The 18,995-nt window shown below is 42.0% G+C and overlaps 2 protein-coding genes across 3 annotated transcripts in view; one reads left to right on the top strand and one right to left on the bottom strand.

Annotated features, from left to right (window-relative positions):
• stim1a (stromal interaction molecule 1a) overlaps positions 1–12,827 on the bottom strand; it is a 54,916-nt gene extending 42,089 nt beyond the window's left edge. The window contains exons 1-4 of one of the 2 annotated variants that reach the window (XM_021588396.3): positions 12,213–12,827; positions 11,530–11,653; positions 6,116–6,246; positions 2,018–2,132 (exon numbers count right to left, since the gene is read on the bottom strand). In XM_021588396.3, the coding sequence (XP_021444071.2) occupies positions 2,018–2,132; positions 6,116–6,246; positions 11,530–11,641 (358 nt within the window). In that variant the 5' untranslated portion in view covers positions 11,642–11,653; positions 12,213–12,827. The remainder of the gene's footprint in view (positions 1–2,017; positions 2,133–6,115; positions 6,247–11,529; positions 11,654–12,212) is intronic. The other variant, XM_021588397.3, reaches the window with a different exon arrangement.
• Positions 12,828–13,489: 662 nt separating this feature from the next.
• LOC110507199 (rho-related GTP-binding protein RhoG) lies at positions 13,490–18,507 on the top strand. The gene is made up of 2 exons (XM_021587092.3): positions 13,490–14,861; positions 15,963–18,507. Exon 2 carries the CDS (start codon positions 15,989–15,991, stop codon positions 16,562–16,564), a length of 576 nt encoding a protein of 191 aa, XP_021442767.2. The 5' UTR covers positions 13,490–14,861; positions 15,963–15,988; the 3' UTR covers positions 16,565–18,507.
• The last annotated feature ends 488 nt before the right edge of the window (positions 18,508–18,995 follow it).

The following is an 18,995-nucleotide window of genomic DNA, read 5'->3' on the forward strand; positions in this document are numbered from 1 at the left end:
AAGACAAAGGAATTCTCTGGTTGGAACAATATTGCAGATTTGTTAAAAACATCCTAAAGATTTATTCTATACATCGTTTGACATGTTTCTACGGACTGTAACGGAACTTTTTGACTTTGTCTGGATCTAGTGATCGCACGTCATGAATTTGGATTACCGGGCTAAACGCGCGTACAAAAAGGAGATATTTGGACATAAATGGACTTAATCTAACAAAACAAACATTTATTGTGGAACTGGGATTCCTGGGAGTGCATTTTGATGATCATCAAAGGTAAGTGAATATTTATAATGCCATTTCTGACTTCTGTTGACCACACAACATGGCGGGTATCTGTATGGCTTGTTTTGGTGTCTGAGCGCTGTACTCAGATTATTGCATGGTGTGCTTTTTCGGTAAAGTTTTTTTGAAATCTGACACAGCGGTTGCAATAAGGAGAAGTGTATCTATAATTCCATGCATAATAGTTGTATATTTTAGCAATGTTTATTATGAGTATTTCTGTTAATTGATGTGGCTCTCTGCAAAATCACTGGATGTTTTGGAACTACTGAACATAACGCGCCAATGTATACTGAGATTTTTTTATATAAATATGAACTTTATCGAACAAAACATACATGTATTGTGTAACATGAAGTCCTATGAGTGTCATTTGATGATCTTCATCAAAGGTTAGTGATACATTTTCTCTCTATTTCTGCTTTTTGTGACTTCTCTTTGGCTGGAAAAATGGCTGTATTTTTCTGTGACTAGGTGCAGACCTAACAATTGTTGTGCTTTCATCGTAAAGCCTTCTTGAAAATTGGACACTGTGGTGGGATTAACAAGAAGTAGATCATTAAAATGGTGTAAAATACTTGTATGTTTGGGGAATTTTAATTGTGGGTTTTCTGTTTTGAATTTGGCGCCCTGCACTTTCACTGGCTGTCATATCGATCCCGTTAGCAGGATCTCAGCCCAAAGAGGTTTTAATGTGTTTCTGCCTAGCTAGCTGGCTGGGTTAAGGTGCTGCTGCCTAGCTAGCTAGCTGGCTGGGTTAATGTGCTGCAGCCTAGCTAGCAAGGTGGGTTAAAGTGGTGCTGCCTAGCTAGCTATCTGGGTGGGTTAATGTGTTGCTGCCTAGCTAGCTGGGTGGATTAATGTGCTCCTGCCTAGCTAGCTAGCTGGGTTAATGTGCTACTGCATGCTGCTGGCCTGAGCACAGAGTTTCCTGGCTCCCAACCTCCGCTCTGAGCCACAACAGGAAGCTGCAATGCAGAGAGACTGAGACACAACCAAAAAGGTGATTGGGGGGGGTGAAAGAGATTTGGAGAAACAGGGGAAAGAGCAATGAGGTAGGGAGAGGGAAGGGTTGAAGGCGATTAAGAGAGCGGGAGGAAGGAGAGGTGAGGGACAAAGAGAAGAGAGAAGAGGAGAACGTAGATGTGAAAAGCCATGAACGGTATATGATAAACGTGACAGAATACTGCCAGCAGGACAAGGAGGCGTAGGTGGTACGTCAGTGTGGATGGTTGCTATCTGTGTGTGTATGTTATGATGACAGGGCCACTGATCACCCTCTGCCAGGATGCTTGAGCTGCTAAGTGGTCTGCACTTTACTTGACAATGCTGACATACCAGCTAATACGTTTGACTGTTGTAGCTGGGATGGTTGGGCAGCAAGAACTCTCCCTTACCTACAGTCACCACACAAAACATCAAGCATTCAATCTAATTACTGAAGATAAAAATTTAAATACAGTGCAGTACTCTAAAACAGACAAAGCACAGGGAGTCTAGCTAACACGGTGTCAGTCAGCAGTGAGACATCAAACAAGGAGGGCTGGACCGACAGAGCTCTGAGAAGAGAACACAGTGTACGGAATGAGATTCATCGTCTGAGACTCTCATATGCAAACGGATGCACTGAGTGGGGCAGCATGCCTGGAGGGGAGGCTTGTTTGTGCTGCTAGCCTGAAAAGAGCAGAGACAGAGTGGGGGGCTGAGGCAACACTACGATGTTAGTTCCAGCACCTTCAGAACCCTTCCAAGTATTCCACAGGTCTTCCACACTGATGAACTGGTCGTCTCCGTGGAAACTGTTGTGCTTGGCTTTGGGATCGTGGTAGTTCAGGTCCTCCCTTAGGAACTGGAGGTCCCCGAGGTCACATAGGGGGGAGAGAAGGGAAGAGAGGTGTCAATCAAATCAGCCAGAAGGATTATGTGGCCTGTCACTTATAGGATGATGTCAGAGCAGAGGGATCAAACCGTTTCATCCAGCCTGAGGTAGACTTAGGAGACTGCAAATTGTTAGATTGCTCAGAGAATAACCAACGGAGAAGCTTGCCTTGTGCGTCCCTGTGCCTGCAGTGTGCATCCGACCTTGTAACATTATCACAGAATTCATGACAAGCAGTAGAGGAGGCTGTGTGGAACAGCCAGGAACCCCATGATTTACTCACACTGTGAGAAGGTGCTAGAAAACACATGGTATTTTATGACAATGTCAATTAAGATTGAGACATTGTCTTAATAGGTGAATGTCAATGAAGATCTATAGGTTTGAGCATGCACATGTCATTTTCCACTGAAGCTTAACTGGCCTGAAAACCTGTGATTAAAGTACAAACCTATAACTCCATTGCTAACAGATGTGGACACATCATTTGATGAGGAGGAACACAAAACAGGAAATCAGGTGTTCCTCTTTCTACTCTAAACACTCGACCAATATTCCAATGTAATGAGCCTACTGTAAGTAATACCGGACACATCGAGTGTCTCCAGTTCTCTTGAGCAACAGCATAGCAGTGCAGCGACAGGGCTTAGCTGACATTATGTTTCATCCATCTCTAGCCAGCCCCCGTGCTGTTATCATACCGTTTCTTTGACAATGTAGCCAAATAGTTGATGTTTTAAAAATCCTAGTATGGTGTGTCCAACATGTGTTTTTTAGTTGTGTCATGATGTTACAATTATCTTATCTTGTTTTGTTTTTAATGTAGTTCTGTCCTTGAGCTGTTCTTGTCTATTAATGTTCTGTATTATGTCATGTTTTGTGTGGACCCTGCTTTCGCAACAACTAATAGAGATCCTAATAAAATTCTAAAACATGATCATAAAAACCTATTATTTCTTTAAGAAGTGCCCAGGCATCAGAGCTGCTTTGGTCCGAACGCTCCACGTGTTTTGTTCAGGCTTCCACAGTGTCGGCTCTGAGCCAGTACTGGTACCAGAGATATGTGCTTAATTCACAGGCTGGCTGCTTCAGGGATCATCAACCAGAGCCAGTGTCTCCTTCTCTAAAACTGCTCAGCCCCTGCAGAAGAAGCTGCAGAGGGAGAGACCTCCGGCTGCCGTACCGGTAGTATTACTCACCCTGTCAGTCTGACACGTCACATTGAGTAGGGAACCTGGTAGTATTACTCACCCTGTCAGTCTGACATCACATTGAGTAGGGAACCTGGTAGTATTACTCACCCTGTCAGTCTGACACGTCACATTGAGTAGGGAACCTGGTAGTATTACTCACCCTGTCAGTCTGACACGTCACATTGAGTAGGGAACCTGGTAGTATTACTCACCCTGTCAGTCTGACACGTCACATTGAGTAGGGAACCTGGTAGTATTACTCACCCTGTCAGTCTGACACGTCACATTGAGTAGGGAACCTGGTAGTATTACTCACCCTGTCAGTCTGACACATCACATTGAGTAGGGAACCTGGTAGTATTACTCACCCTGTCAGTCTGACACGTCACATTGAGTAGGGAACCTGGTAGTATTACTCACCCTGTCAGTCTGACACGTCACATTGAGTAGGGAACCTGGTAGTATTACTCACCCTGTCAGTCTGACACGTCACATTGAGTAGGGCACCTGGTAGTATTACTCACCCTGTCAGTCTGACACGTCACATTGAGTAGGGAACCTGGTAGTATTACTCACCCTGTCAGTCTGACACGTCACATTGAGTAGGGAACCTGGTAGTATTACTCACCCTGTCAGTCTGACACATCACATTGAGTAGGGAACCTGGTAGTATTACTCACCCTGTCAGTCTGACACGTCACATTGAGTAGGGAACCTGGTAGTATTACTCACCCTGTCAGTCTGACACGTCACATTGAGTAGGGAACCTGGTAGTATTACTCACCCTGTCAGTCTGACACATCACATTGAGTAGGGAACCTGGTAGTATTACTCACCCTGTCAGTCTGACACGTCACATTGAGTAGGGAACCTGGTAGTATTACTCACCCTGTCAGTCTGACACGTCACATTGAGTAGGGAACCTGGTAGTATTACTCACCCTGTCAGTCTGACACGTCACATTGAGTAGGGAACCTGGTAGTATTACTCACCCTGTCAGTCTGACACGTCACATTGAGTAGGGAACCTGGTAGTATTACTCACCCTGTCAGTCTGACACGTCACATTGAGTAGGGAACCTGGTAGTATTACTCACCCTGTCAGTCTGACACGTCACATTGAGTAGGGAACCTGGTAGTATTACTCACCCTGTCAGTCTGACACGTCACATTGAGTAGGGCACCTGGTAGTATTACTCACCCTGTCAGTCTGACACGTCACATTGAGTAGGGAACCTGGTAGTATTACTCACCCTGTCAGTCTGACACGTCACATTGAGTAGGGAACCTGGTAGTATTACTCACCCTGTCAGTCTGACACGTCACATTGAGTAGGGAACCTGGTAGTATTACTCACCCTGTCAGTCTGACACGTCACATTGAGTAGGGAACCTGGTAGTATTACTCACCCTGTCAGTCTGACACGTCACATTGAGTAGGGAACCTGGTAGTATTACTCACCCTGTCAGTCTGACACGTCACATTGAGTAGGGCACCTGGTAGTATTACTCACCCTGTCAGTCTGACACGTCACATTGAGTAGGGAACCTGGTAGTATTACTCACCCTGTCAGTCTGACACGTCACATTGAGTAGGGAACCTGGTAGTATTACTCACCCTGTCAGTCTGACACATCACATTGAGTAGGGAACCTGGTAGTATTACTCACCCTGTCAGTCTGACACGTCACATTGAGTAGGGAACCTGGTAGTATTACTCACCCTGTCAGTCTGACACGTCACATTGAGTAGGGAACCTGGTAGTATTACTCACCCTGTCAGTCTGACACGTCACATTGAGTAGGGAACCTGGTAGTATTACTCACCCTGTCAGTCTGACACGTCACATTGAGTAGGGAACCTGGTAGTATTACTCACCCTGTCAGTCTGACACGTCACATTGAGTAGGGAACCTGGTAGTATTACTCACCCTGTCAGTCTGACACGTCACATTGAGTAGGGAACCTGGTAGTATTACTCACCCTGTCAGTCTGACACGTCACATTGAGTAGGGAACCTGGTAGTATTACTCACCCTGTCAGTCTGACACGTCACATTGAGTAGGGAACCTGGTAGTATTACTCACCCTGTCAGTCTGACACGTCACATTGAGTAGGGAACCTGGTAGTATTACTCACCCTGTCAGTCTGACACGTCACATTGAGTAGGGAACCTGGTAGTATTACTCACCCTGTCAGTCTGACACGTCACATTGAGTAGGGAACCTGGTAGTATTACTCACCCTGTCAGTCTGACACGTCACATTGAGTAGGGAACCTGGTAGTATTACTCACCCTGTCAGTCTGACACGTCACATTGAGTAGGGAACCTGGTAGTATTACTCACCCTGTCAGTCTGACACGTCACATTGAGTAGGGAACCTGGTAGTATTACTCACCCTGTCAGTCTGACACATCACATTGAGTAGGGAACCTGGTAGTATTACTCACCCTGTCAGTCTGACACGTCACATTGAGTAGGGAACCTGGTAGTATTACTCACCCTGTCAGTCTGACACATCACATTGAGTAGGGAACCTGGTAGTATTACTCACCCTGTCAGTCTGACACGTCACATTGAGTAGGGAACCTGGTAGTATTACTCACCCTGTCAGTCTGACACGTCACATTGAGTAGGGAACCTGGTAGTATTACTCACCCTGTCAGTCTGACACGTCACATTGAGTAGGGAACCTGGTAGTATTACTCACCCTGTCAGTCTGACACATCACATTGAGTAGGGAACCTGGTAGTATTACTCACCCCGTCCGTCTCTGACACGTCCACATTGCCATTAGCATCATCATCCATCTGCTTGTGGATACTGCGGATTGCCTCGAAACTGAGGATGCTATTCTCATCGTGGCACCGAGGCTCGTCGATGCGACAGAGTTCTGAGGGAGAAAAGACAAGTTCAACCTGAGTCAGAGCTCGGACTGACGTTTGACAGCAGTTGTACAGGGCTCCCAACAACACTTGATATTTTCTCAATCATAGTAGGCTTGGGCGGTAAACAGTTTGGGGTGCCCTAAAGCTACGCCACTGCTTATAAAAACTGGAAGTTTACTATCCAAGATGTGCCAAATAAATCATCTCCAACTCAGGGCTCCAGCTATGCATTTGGTTTGGTAACTTGCTAGCTAAGCCCTAGCGTTCAAATCAAGCTTCTTGGTTACAGCAGAGACAATCAACCCTCCTGGATCAAGATCCCTGCTGCCTAAATTAGTTGTGTGCGTCAAAACAAAAATACATAGTTATTTTGGGGGGGGGGGAATAAGCAGTGCCCCATGTGTACTGCCGGTAATACCGTTTCCCCAGGATGGTACGGGAAACGGTTTGAAGATATGAACATCTGCATAGAGCCCAACCCTACATCATACAGAAGGACTAGGGGCTATCGACCTGTAACACACCACAGCTTATGGGTAGGCCAACAGACAACTCTGTCCACCTTGAAACCATCCCGAGCCATTTGTTCAAATCCACATAGTAACCCGGGAGCTTTGCTGCTCACAGCACAAAAGCATAGGGATGCTAAATTTAGCTGAGCGTTAACTAAACCTAGCAAGAGGCTATTTATAACCAGGCTGTGTCCAGCTGTATGGTTACATTGGAGAATGGTGGGGAGGGTAGGAGTTTGCTTTCTTTTCAACAGTGTAAGCAGAGTGTTGCCTACACTCAATGTGACCAGGGTGCTGATATTATGTCATCAATCCCAGTGCAACACGTGTGTAGGGAAGTAGAGTTCTAGTGAGGGAAAAGGCAATGACCAGGGGGAACTATGAGGGCAAAACATACAAATCATGATTATTTACTAGTCATTTTCCTTTCCATAGCCTACTAGAAGGCCTATTAAACTAAGTGTCCTTTAATATAGAGCACATGGAAAAATTCTATACAAATTTGATTCTATACATGACTTGTGAAAGTGTAAAAGATGTCCCTCGTCATGTTTTTCCGACTACTAGAAAGATTTTTACACACTTAACCCCAACATTTCTTCAAGTTTTAACCCTCATTGTAAAGGACAAGTTATGTTTTTGCTTTGAGAAATAATAATCTTCAGAAATAACTTTCATGTAAATAGTGATTTAGTCCGTCCCTCATTAAAGGTCAACCCTGTAACTTGAACTGAACTCTTGTTTTAATAATAAAATAATTTTTCAAAAGAAACAATGAACATCTAATGGACAAATAACAGTGTTATTTGAGCTGGTTCTACTCTTTCTCCATTTTCTGGTGGAAAACAACTAGAGCATGACACGTAAACCTTGTTACCAAAAACAACTCAGTTGTTTGAAAGTTGTATACAATGGTGTGAGATGCTGGGAGTATCTCTGGGTGTAGTCATGGTTATGAAATTGTTGTGTTGCATCTAAGCCTGCCTGGCCTGCAGTTTCCCCCCCTCTCCTGGGGGATTAAAACCCCTCAGCAGATCACAGATAAGGCCTTGCTTCAAGTCACAGGAAAGCCTCGTTTGGCCTGAGCTGCTGTCTGCAGACATTCTGGGCTGTGTGCAGGAGCATGGCCAAGGCTGCCTCTAAGCCACAGAGATTTTCAGTGTAGCCAAGTGTCATTTCAGAAAGCTTCAATGTTCTAAGTTTCAAGTTCACAATCTCAGGTCAAAAGAATGTACCTTCTAGCTCTCCAATCTGTCGTTCTGCCCCTGAACAGGCAGTTAACCCACTGTTCCTAGGCCATCATTGAAAATAAGAATTTGTTCTTAACTGACTTGCCTGGTTAAATAAAGGTAAAATAAAAATAAAATGTAGTCTACATGATGAAACAGCAGGATAAAACATTTTTTAAAAGCAGACAAAATGGCTGAAAGAAGTCACAGCATTGTCCCTAAATGGGGAAAAGCTTACCAGATAGATCAAAGCTAAGAGTCTGCTAAATATTCCTGCTTGTATGACTGTGGGTTATCCTGCCCAGAAACCAGCCCAAAACAGAAATGAAATAGAGCATGGCCTAGATTAGTACAATGTCTTCAGTTCTCACTAAGAAACGTGATATCAGATTGATTCCTGTGTGGTGCAATCCATCATGAGGAAGCACACAACAAGTGTGTATGTGTGTGTTTATTTCCAGCTTGCTCTCCCATTTGCTGCACAAGGCAACTCGTAGTATTACAATACTAGGCATTAGGCAAGACCTACCCCGATTGGCCCATGCAGAGTGCAACTTATAGGCATGAATCAGCACAGCACAAGGCAGGCAGGGGCTTCTCTGGCATGGAATACTGCTGCAGATTTATTTATGACAAAGACTTACGGCAGAAAGGGCTGAACAGAAAATGGCAACAAAGCCAGAAAAGTGAAGCTGTGGAATTGCACTCTATCAAGCAGCCAAGCTATAGGCAACTACAGAAAAGGTGTCAATTGTTAAACTTGTTTGGAACCACAAAAGTCACCATACCCGACCGGTCAAGATCTAGAGCCAGTCAGCCACAGAGGCCAAGACAGTTGGCCATTGTGGAATCAATTCTATAATACTCAGGCATATCAACAACCACCACCACAGCTGACACATCCTCACCTAAAGACTCATACATTCCCCATTGTGTGTGTGCCTGTTCATGTTTATTTGTTAAAGTGTCCAGTTTTGCAGTCATTTTTCACATCCTGCCAGTCAAACGTATATTCTGCTACAGTTGTGTGTAATTGTGTGAGGAATGTGTCGAGTCAGGATTGGCTAATAAGATAATTGTAGCCACTCCCACCTATTTAAGTTGATTGAATACAGGTATGTGTGGTTATGAGAGGCAGTGAGAGTAGTTGAACGCAAGAATAGAGAACATGTTATGTATGCTCTTACCTGTTCTTCCTGATTTTAACCATAGATGTATACAACAATCTATTTTTCAAATAAATGCTAAATTTTGGAGTAAAACTGTTCCTGACTTCAAGAATCCTTTCTGTGCAGGAGGGAACGGCCAACTTGGTTACACACCCTCCCACTCTACTGGGAACTCCACCAACAAAATACATCTATGAATAAAAGTGTATGTAGGCTACAACAAGCTGCTAATCCATCAACTGACGTTCTGTCAGGTTGTCCATAGCTGCTTGTTAAGACATGTTAACATTCTGACTGTAAAGCCTTCTCTTCAACACATACAGGCAGCAGCATATGCCACAGAAATGTGCCACTGCACTGCAGCAGAAAGTGGGGTGGAGCATTTCTGATCAAAAACAGTATTTCCTCTGCCATAACGAGGCTCTACAGCTGCAATGGAAGGCAGCGAATCTCAAACATCTATAGTGGCAGCTTGACTCTAAAGTCACACCCCTATTGGTCCCCATTTCAGGTGCAATGAGTAGCCTATCTGAGCAATCTTGTGCCAGCGTACAGCCTTTAGCAAACCGAGTAACCGAAGCTAATAGACCTACTACTTAGACAATAACAATGCAGCTCTAAATGAAAGCCTCCTGGCTAATATGGCTCCAGATAACCAAATAACAAACCCTTTTCGGGTCAACCTGTTCTTTAATTCAACAATCTAACAGCATAAATCCTGCTGGGGACTCCAAATCAACCCACGCAAGTCAATGTGCTGAACACAGCCTACTAGATAAAAGGTTACGTCTAAAACCCAAGGGTGTGGTGGTGCTGGTTGAAAAGTAACTTTTTGGGCTGTTTTCTGTGCATTTGAAAATACCAGAGTGTCTACATTCCAGAACTGCAGCCCAGGACTTCAGCAAACACTTCTATATTGAAAAAAGAATGACGTTTATCATCACCTGCAGCTCTCACACACACTCTTCCTCATTTGGTTAGCAAACAATATGGATATTACATATTTACATACGAGACTACCTTTTCAAAGAGGTTTAAGTTATCTAACCCTCTGTGTATTCACTTGTAGAAGACTAAACACACACTTGCCCTCTGCACCACTTCACTGGTGTAATGACTGCTTCCATCCTGACTCCAGGATGCCCAACCAGGCTTACTGTAGCTGGCAGTAGTCTGTAGTAGTCAACCCTCTCCAGGCCCCGAGTCTCTTCATCACACAAATGCCACAAGCTAGTTAAACTGTTTCTGAGCACAGACAATAGCCTATACATTATATATGTGGGTAGCTAGGCCACATTCACTCAATGTCTCACCACCAACCGGTCCAGCACACCACTACAACAGTCTTCAATGTTTTACCACAAATACAATCCTTATTGGAGATGGGTGACTGTGACAGCCAACATGTATCACTTCATGACTGGGCCTGTCCAATTCTGCTGAAGCTTTACACAGTCTGGCCTCATTGCATGACGTCAAATCAAAAAGCCTCAAGTAGAGGCACAATTACTGTAAGTGGTATAGAATAGGCTAACTTTCATGGCAGAGAGTAGTCTTTTAAGCTATTGTTATTCATTTCTAAATGTCTCCATTTTTTAAGAATAGGCCTACAATAGTTAGGGGCCCCTTGGACAGGAAGCATAGCACTACATGATAAATTACAAATGCCACAAGTTCAACATCAACACTGTTCATGTGCAATCATAGGAGCCCTGTATAAACAGTGCTGATAAAATTATGGGCAGGCACCCAGTTCACCCACAGCTGTATAAATATGATATGACTTATTATACATACCCACCCAAAATGGAACAAGAGGAGACTGGTTTGGTCTCAAACTAACAATGAATAGGCTAGGTCTAGCGTACTACTGTAGCCGACGTGAGGCTTAGACACCTATATGATGTTCCTTACATTTTGTTCCTTACAAGTCCCAAACATCTTCAGTGTCACATTGTTTAGTTTACATAACTTATGACAATAGTGTCACACATTCCGTTTTGGAATTATATTGAATGCTGTGGCAAAACTAGTGACGATAAGTAAAAATACATTTTGACTGACTTGTCAAATCGACAAGCAAAAAAAAAAACAATACCAAGATGCCAGACTCCCTGACTTGACTGTGTGCCATGATCACCCGAGGACAGAGCTTAATGGAGAATGCATACCCTAACTATTCTCAGCATGGCTGCATTTAGAGCTGGCACAATTTCTAAATTAAAAAAAAAACTGGCACTGGAGATTCTAGTGCACTGATAATGCAACAAAAGTTTACAAGTGACCAATTTTGATCACTTTGTGTATGGAGTATTGTATGAACACACACTTGCAGGCGTGTCATAATGTTTGGACATTTCTCAATTATATTTACATACCTGACACACCATTATCAATATGATGGTGGTCTGAGCTGGCTTGGACCCTCCAACTTTCGCTCAGGAGGCATAAGCATACAATCCACAAGGTCAACGATTTGCTGAAATCCATAATGGAGGTTTGCTAGGAAGAGGGTGGAGAAGAAATGTTTTAGTGACATCTCATATGAATGTATAACGTTAGATACTGTACTAGCCTAGTGATTTAACTATGACTGAACTTCAGATTTCAAACCAATGACTTAAATTATTATTACAATCTAAAATAACTAACTAAAAATTGTAAAATGAGATCACATCGGAAACTTTACAAGCAAACTATCATCGGACAAGGAGGATTGGTAGCCCATATCTGGGACATTAACTTGGCTAGTTACTCAGTATAGAAGTCAGATAGGCAGGTAGAGCCTGTACTACAGCCCCTAACAAAAATCAGTGGTTGACTCATGCTAGACATTATCATGAACATAATACTACTAGCAAACATTTAACATGTTTAGCTACTTCAATAAAATCATTACAAGACAATATTAGCTGGATATGGTTCACAAGCAATTATAGCTAACGCGTTAACAGCTAATTAACAATAACAAACGGCTGGCTAACCAACCTTATCAAAACATAAGTAATCGGGTCAGTTGTTCCATGATTTTCTAGGTACGCATGAAATTGTAGTTTTTTACCTTTCAATACTTCTGCATTTGATGCTCTTATCACAACTCTCGTGGTTACAGTAGAATCAAAGGCACGTCATCAATCGTAGGTCCAAACTGCAAAGAGTACCCTCTGTACTCCATGAATAAAGAACTAAATTAGCTGGCTAGCTGCATATGACAAATGATTTTCCGCTCTGTTTAGCCCGCTAATGGCAATCCAAGGCAAGGGCCGAGGTGGTCGAATAACACAGACACTAGGATAAAGATAACTAAGTAACGTAATGGTTCCGGTCCCGTCTTCAGCTAGCTCACCAACCCACTAGCACAGCAGACTTCAGATCATTGTCAGCAGCTAATCATAGCACACGAGCTATACACAATGACAGAACGCGAGCCAAGCCGTCCTCTTACGTCAATTTACTGGATAAAATACACTCGAGTAAAGAAAAAAGTACTTATGATTGATTCAAACACAGAGCGATTGTCATCCACGAACTACATGTCTGCTACAGCTGGTTTCCCCCCCCCCCGCCCCACACTCAAAAAAGCTTAAACTCTTGGCTTTGGAGCTGACTCGTTCAATTCTCTGGACTTGGTTGCTTCACCTGTGAATCAAGTAATTTTAGTGAATCACTTCCTGTCACGTGTTTTTAGTAATCCTTCAAAATAAGAGTTCCGCCCTGTAAATGGTGTAATCGAATTGTGAAGGTAAAAAAAAATATATGTATATATATATATATATATATATATATATATACACAATATACAATTTACATTGACACCCCTTTTTACCTAAGTAATGCATATATATATATATATATATATATATATATATATATATATATATATATATATATATATATATTGTTGTGGAAAAGTACCTAATTGTTATACTTGAGTAAAAAAATATATATATATATTATTATAGAAAATTACTTAAGTAAAAAGGGGTGTCAATGTAAATTGTCCGTTAGCGATTTTTATTAATAAAGCAGTCTAATGGCTTGGGGGTAGAAGCTGTTGAGGAGTCTTCTGGTCCTACACATGGCTTCAGTACCACTTGCCATGCGGTAGCAGAGAAAACGTTTAACTTTGTTTTAGCATGTGCAGCACCAGGACTTTTAATATTTTGAAGTAGTCAACTGGGTGGGACTTTCGAATTATTTAAGGAAGGATCACATTATTCCATCCAGGTCACCAGGAGGGATCAACTAATGAATTATACTTGTGAAGAAACCATAACTGCAGGTGGCAGTATATCGCCAACCTTGGCCTTATACTTGTTCAAATAAAACACTATAGATGGCAGTGTGCACCCTTTCAGTTTGTTTGCCAACTCATAGAAGTTGTAAAATAAGAAAATGTACTACTTCAAAATGGATATGGCCTCAATGGCGGTGCCTGTGCTCCCAAAGACGCCATATAAGAACAGATACAATGATGCAATGTCTATCTAAGTCTATGGTTAGAGCAGTCATGATGAGCAGCGTATTGGATCCAACGTCACGACTACCGGAAGATCGTTTTAACGATAGTTGGAAGACTGCTGCCTATGCTGTCCACTTCTTCAATCTGATTGTGACATTATACTTCCACCTAAAGGTGTGTGGATGTAGGCTATTACAACATACGAACGGTGTGGCTCATCGACTCACCAGTTCCACACAACTAAGCTCAAGCATGCCACCTTGAGGCTGTGGGCTACACAACGCTAACAGTAAAACAGTAGGGAGACATACCATCAGGTGGGGGTGGTACATCTTCTGATGATCTTAATACCCCCATCAGAACAAATCTGAGCCTAACTGGGGTAGCCAGTAGGCCTTATCATGCTAAATCCAAACTGTTTATAATACAGCTGCATGATACACCTTGATCTGATAATATATCATAAGCTGATGAATGATACTTCCTCAAATTCTCAGTTTGAAATGCCCAATGCAACCACATGTATATCAATATAAAATCATTTCTGGGTAACAATTAAGCACCTTACTGTAATAGTTCACCATATTTTTTTTTTTAAATAGCCTTTTAGCAACAAAAAAATTCTCAAGCAATAATTTTGCTAGGACCGTCTGGGAGTGGTCTGAAAACTAGCTGTTATTGGCAGAGAGGTTCGGAACTCTCTGTTACTTGTCTATTAACCAATTTACAGACCGGAGATATCACCAGGCAAGTAGAAATCCCCACCCATGCAAACCTACTGATTAGAAGGTCCTGTGTAGATTGTATTTTCAACCAGGAACTATTATCAGGAATAACACTGATAAGAAAAAATCACACGTTTGCAGTGCTAGTTTCATCAGCTGTTGTACAAGATGATAAAACACACAGGAAAAACTCATTTAGACTGCAATGGGCCTCTAACGACGATGTGGTTATTCTTATTCTGTACATTTGAATGTCAAATAAGGTAATTCATTGGGTAACAATTCTATGTAAAAATGCTGTTTAATATTCTACCAGCAACATTTATTTAAAACAATAGCTCAGGCTGTCATGGTGAGAAGACAAACTTCCTCACAGTGCTATTATTGCTCGAGCAGCTTCCTGTTCAGCGAACACTCACACTTCCTCCACTACAGCAACACTTTGCTTGACTACTTTGACGCTCTCAGACAGATTGTAGGCTATATGTTCATACAAACCCTGCCACTGAAGATAGTATGTTTGGTGAGTCTGACTTGTTTTTAACCTTTGCATGTTTTTTATGTGCTACTTCTGTATAATAGATATGTAGACTGAGAACACAATCTTACGGAAGCACTTGAGTGACGCAACATAAAGTGAGGTAGCCTACTGCTGTTATAATTTCCAAAGGCGCTATTCTATATCAAAACACTGCAGGCCTACCATAGGCAAGCAATGTTAAAATCCACTATTGTAATACTTATTTGTGACAGTTATTTTGTGTTTAATTTAGCCTGCTCAAAGTTATAACTGTCTCTAGTGATTATATTTGGCTCTTTTTCTATGAAATGATGATGATGATGGTGGTGAAGAACATTCACTGTAATTCATGTTGAAATATTTTCTAATTTCAGGGGTACTATTATTTCCTATTTACACATAGCGCTTTTCTTAATTGTAGCTTAATAATCTAGGTGAATTATATTAGAAAAATATGTGATCAGAACGTTATGGCCTTGTTGATGGTCTACACTGTGAAATGCACCTATCATAGATATTCAGTGTATAGGCCAATGGTATGTGGTAGTGGTGATATGAATACAAAGGTTTATTGGATTTGAAATAATATCCCCAGTCAGTGTGCAGAGCAGTACATTTCAGTGCTCCCAGTCTCAGGTCCCTGTAGGCTGGGTTGAGCTATATTCACATTTTCTCCAACATTCTCATGAAGTAGTGGGAAGAGTCCAGCTCTCCTCTCTCACAATGAATTACAATTACTGCATGTATTTCATACTATCCAGTCTCCACCCATATTTTGTAGTTTCGGTTTTCTCACTTGAATTCTTGGGGAACATAGGCCTTCTGTACTGTAACTATAAATTAAGTAGGCCCACAGATAAACATTGTTTTCAAGTTGAAATGAAAGAAAATAGATCAATAAAGACGGAAATGAATAGAAAGTGTCAAACTGTACTGTGATATCTAGGGTGTGAAAGTGATGTTCATATCTGATAAAGTGTCAGAGCAATTTAAACCACAAACCTTACTTTTCAACAGTTTACATTTGTTGGGCCCTAGCCAGTGTCTCTTTTGGTGTAAAGTGCATCTGAACATTGTAGCATAAAGTGCATTTCTCATGTCCAGGTGTCTGAGACAGTGAAGGGGCCAGAATGCAGAGCATCAAGTGTGTGGTGGTAGGAGACGGTGCAGTGGGGAAGACCTGCCTCCTTATCTCCTACACCACCAACGCCTTCCCCAAGGAGTACATCCCCACTGTGTTTGACAACTACAGCGCCCAGGTGACTGTGGACAGCAGGACTATTAGTCTCAACCTGTGGGACACAGCAGGCCAGGAGGAGTACGACCGCCTGCGCACCCTCTCCTACCCCCAGACCAACGTGTTTGTCATCTGCTTCTCCATTGCCAGCCCCCCCTCCTTTGAGAACATCAAGCACAAGTGGCACCCAGAGGTCACCCACCACTGTCCCAATACGCCCATTCTGCTGGTGGGCACCAAGAAGGACCTGCGTAATGACCCGGAGGTGTTGAAGAAGCTAAAGGATCAGAACCAGATGACCATCACCCAACAGCAGGGCACCGCCCTGGCCAGGCAGATCCAAGCCATCAAGTACCTCGAATGCTCTGCCCTCAACCAAGATGGAATCAAAGAAGTGTTCGCTGAGGGTGTGCGAGCCTTTCTCAACCCACAACCTGTCGCCACCAAGAAACCCTGTGTGCTATTATAAAGGCAGTAGGAAACCCTGTGTGCTATTATAAAGGCAGTAGGAAACCCTGTGTGCTATTATAAAGGCAGTAGGAAACCCTGTGTGCTATTATAAAGGCAGTAGGAAACCCTGTGTGCTATTATAAAGTCAGTAGGAAACCCTGTGTGCTATTTTAAAGGCAGTAGGAAACCCTGTGTGCTATTATAAAGGCAGTAGGAAACCCTGTGTGCTATTATAAAGGCAGTAGGAAACCCTGTGTGCTATTGTAAAGGCATTATGAAACCCTGTGTGCTATTATAAAGGCAGTAGGAAACCCTGTGTGCTATTGTAAAGGCAGTAGGAAACCCTGTGTGCTATTATAAATGCAGTAGGAAACCCTGTGTGCTATTATAAAGGCAGTAGGAAACCCTGTGTGCTATTATAAAGGCAGTAGAAAACCCTGTTTGCTATTGTAAAGGCAGTAGAAAACCCTGTGTGCTATTGTAAAGGCAGTAGGAAACCCTGTGTGCTATTGTAAAGGCAGTAGAAACCCCTGTGTGCTACTGTAAAGGCAGTAGGAAACACTGTGTGCTATTGTAAAGGCAGTAGAAAACCCTGTGTGCTATTGTAAAGGCAGTAGGAAACCCTGTGTGCTATTGTAAAGGCAGTAGGAAACCCGGTGTGCTATTATAAAAGCAGTAGAAACCCTGTGTACTATTGTAAAGGCAGTAGGAAATCCTGTGTGCTATTGTAAAGGCAGTAGTAACCCTGTGTACTATTGTAAAGGCAGTAGAAACCCTGTGTACTATTGTAAAGGCAGTAGAAACCCCTGTGTGCTATTGTAAAGGCAGTAGGAAACCCTGTGTACTATTGTAAAGGCAGTAGGAAACCCTGTGTGCTATTATAAAGGCAGTAGAAACCCAGTGTACTATTGTAAAGGCAGTAGGAAACCCTGTGTGCTATTGTAAAGGCAGTAGGAAACCCTGTGTGCTATTGTAAAGGCAGTAGGAAATTCTGTGTTCTATTATAAAGGCAGTAGGAAACCCTGTGTGCTATTGTAAAGGCAGTAGGAAACCCTGTGTTCTATTATAAAGGCAGTAGAAATCCTGTGTGCTATTGTAAAGGCAGTAGGAAACCCTGTGTGTGTCACGTTCGTCGTAATAATGGTCAGACCAAGCTGCAGCGCGATATGGTTTCCACATAATTTATTAAAGTGAAAAACCTAAAACAAAACAAATAAAGACACAAACAACGAAACGTGACCAACGACATGCTACGTGCACCAACTTAAAACACAGAAACATAAACAATATCCCATAACCCACAGGTGGAAAAATGCCACTTAAGTATGATCCCCAATTAGAGACAACGATTAACAGCTGCCTCTAATTGGGAATCATACACAAACACCAACATAGAAAATTAAACCTAGAACCCCACATATAAATAATAAACTAGACTAAAACCCCTAGTCACGCCCTGACCTACTCTACCATGCAGGCTTTGTGTGCTATAAAGAGTGTGCTATTATTAAGGCAGTATGAAACCCTGTGTGCTATTGTAAAGGCAGTAGAGATACTATCACAGATGCATATCCAATAGAACAATATTAATTAATTTAATGTCTGTTAAACATTTGAGTTGATTTTATTGTTAAATATGTTTTTGTTGTACTGCCATTAACAAACACTTTGATATCAAGACTTCATTAAGAAAAAAGGGGATCTTTGAGGCATTGGCTCAAGATGCATGCTTCAAAACTGACCCAATGTTAGGTAGGCGAGAAGGGCCTTGCTCAAACTTTGTCTGTCAGAATCCTTGCTTTTGTATATCCATTATTTTGCCCTCTTCCTTTAAAGCAATTGACAAACAAAGCCTGAGACTTGATGGGAGATACATTCTCTCATGTATCTGTGTTTGAATAATTGTCAAATTTGGACATGTATGGCCTTTACAAAAGTAATTAAATAATGCACGTGTAAAAATATAATATCAGAAATTTAATTTACTGCAGTGGGCGAAAACAGGATCACACAATGTTTCTTAGTAGTCTTAAACAAATCTACTTTGAAACAAAAGTATAGACCTACGGGCTTAAAAAAAGAAGACGCCTGTACCATGTCCGATATATGTCCGAGTTGAAATGTATTCAATTTTGAGTTTGCATCCTATTTTAAACGTTATAACGTTATATCACAGAAGACTGAAATATAACAAAACCGTTTGACATAGAAACACTGGATTTCCGGCTGCTTTTTTAAAATAATGGCAACTTAAAAAAAAAAAGAATGTTTATTAATTATGAAAAATATTAATATCATTCCACGCATGAAGCCACTATGTCCTTTGACTGCAGGAAAGGGCTACATACCAACTCTCCCATTATATTTGTTTTACAATGTACTGTCTAGTGGGTTTAAAACATATATTTTTTTAAGCTAACATAGAAGAAGGTTTTTCTACACCATCAGTT

This window comes from Oncorhynchus mykiss, chromosome 27, assembly GCF_057628025.1.
Source record: "Oncorhynchus mykiss isolate SJ-2025 chromosome 27, ASM5762802v1, whole genome shotgun sequence".
NCBI lineage: Eukaryota > Metazoa > Chordata > Actinopteri > Salmoniformes > Salmonidae > Oncorhynchus > Oncorhynchus mykiss.

Bases quoted from the DNA above. Each gene is read 5' to 3' on its own strand.
- LOC110507199 (XM_021587092.3), top strand. From the start codon at position 15,989: ATGCAGAGCATCAAGTGTGTGGTGGTAGGAGACGGTGCAGTGGGGAAG.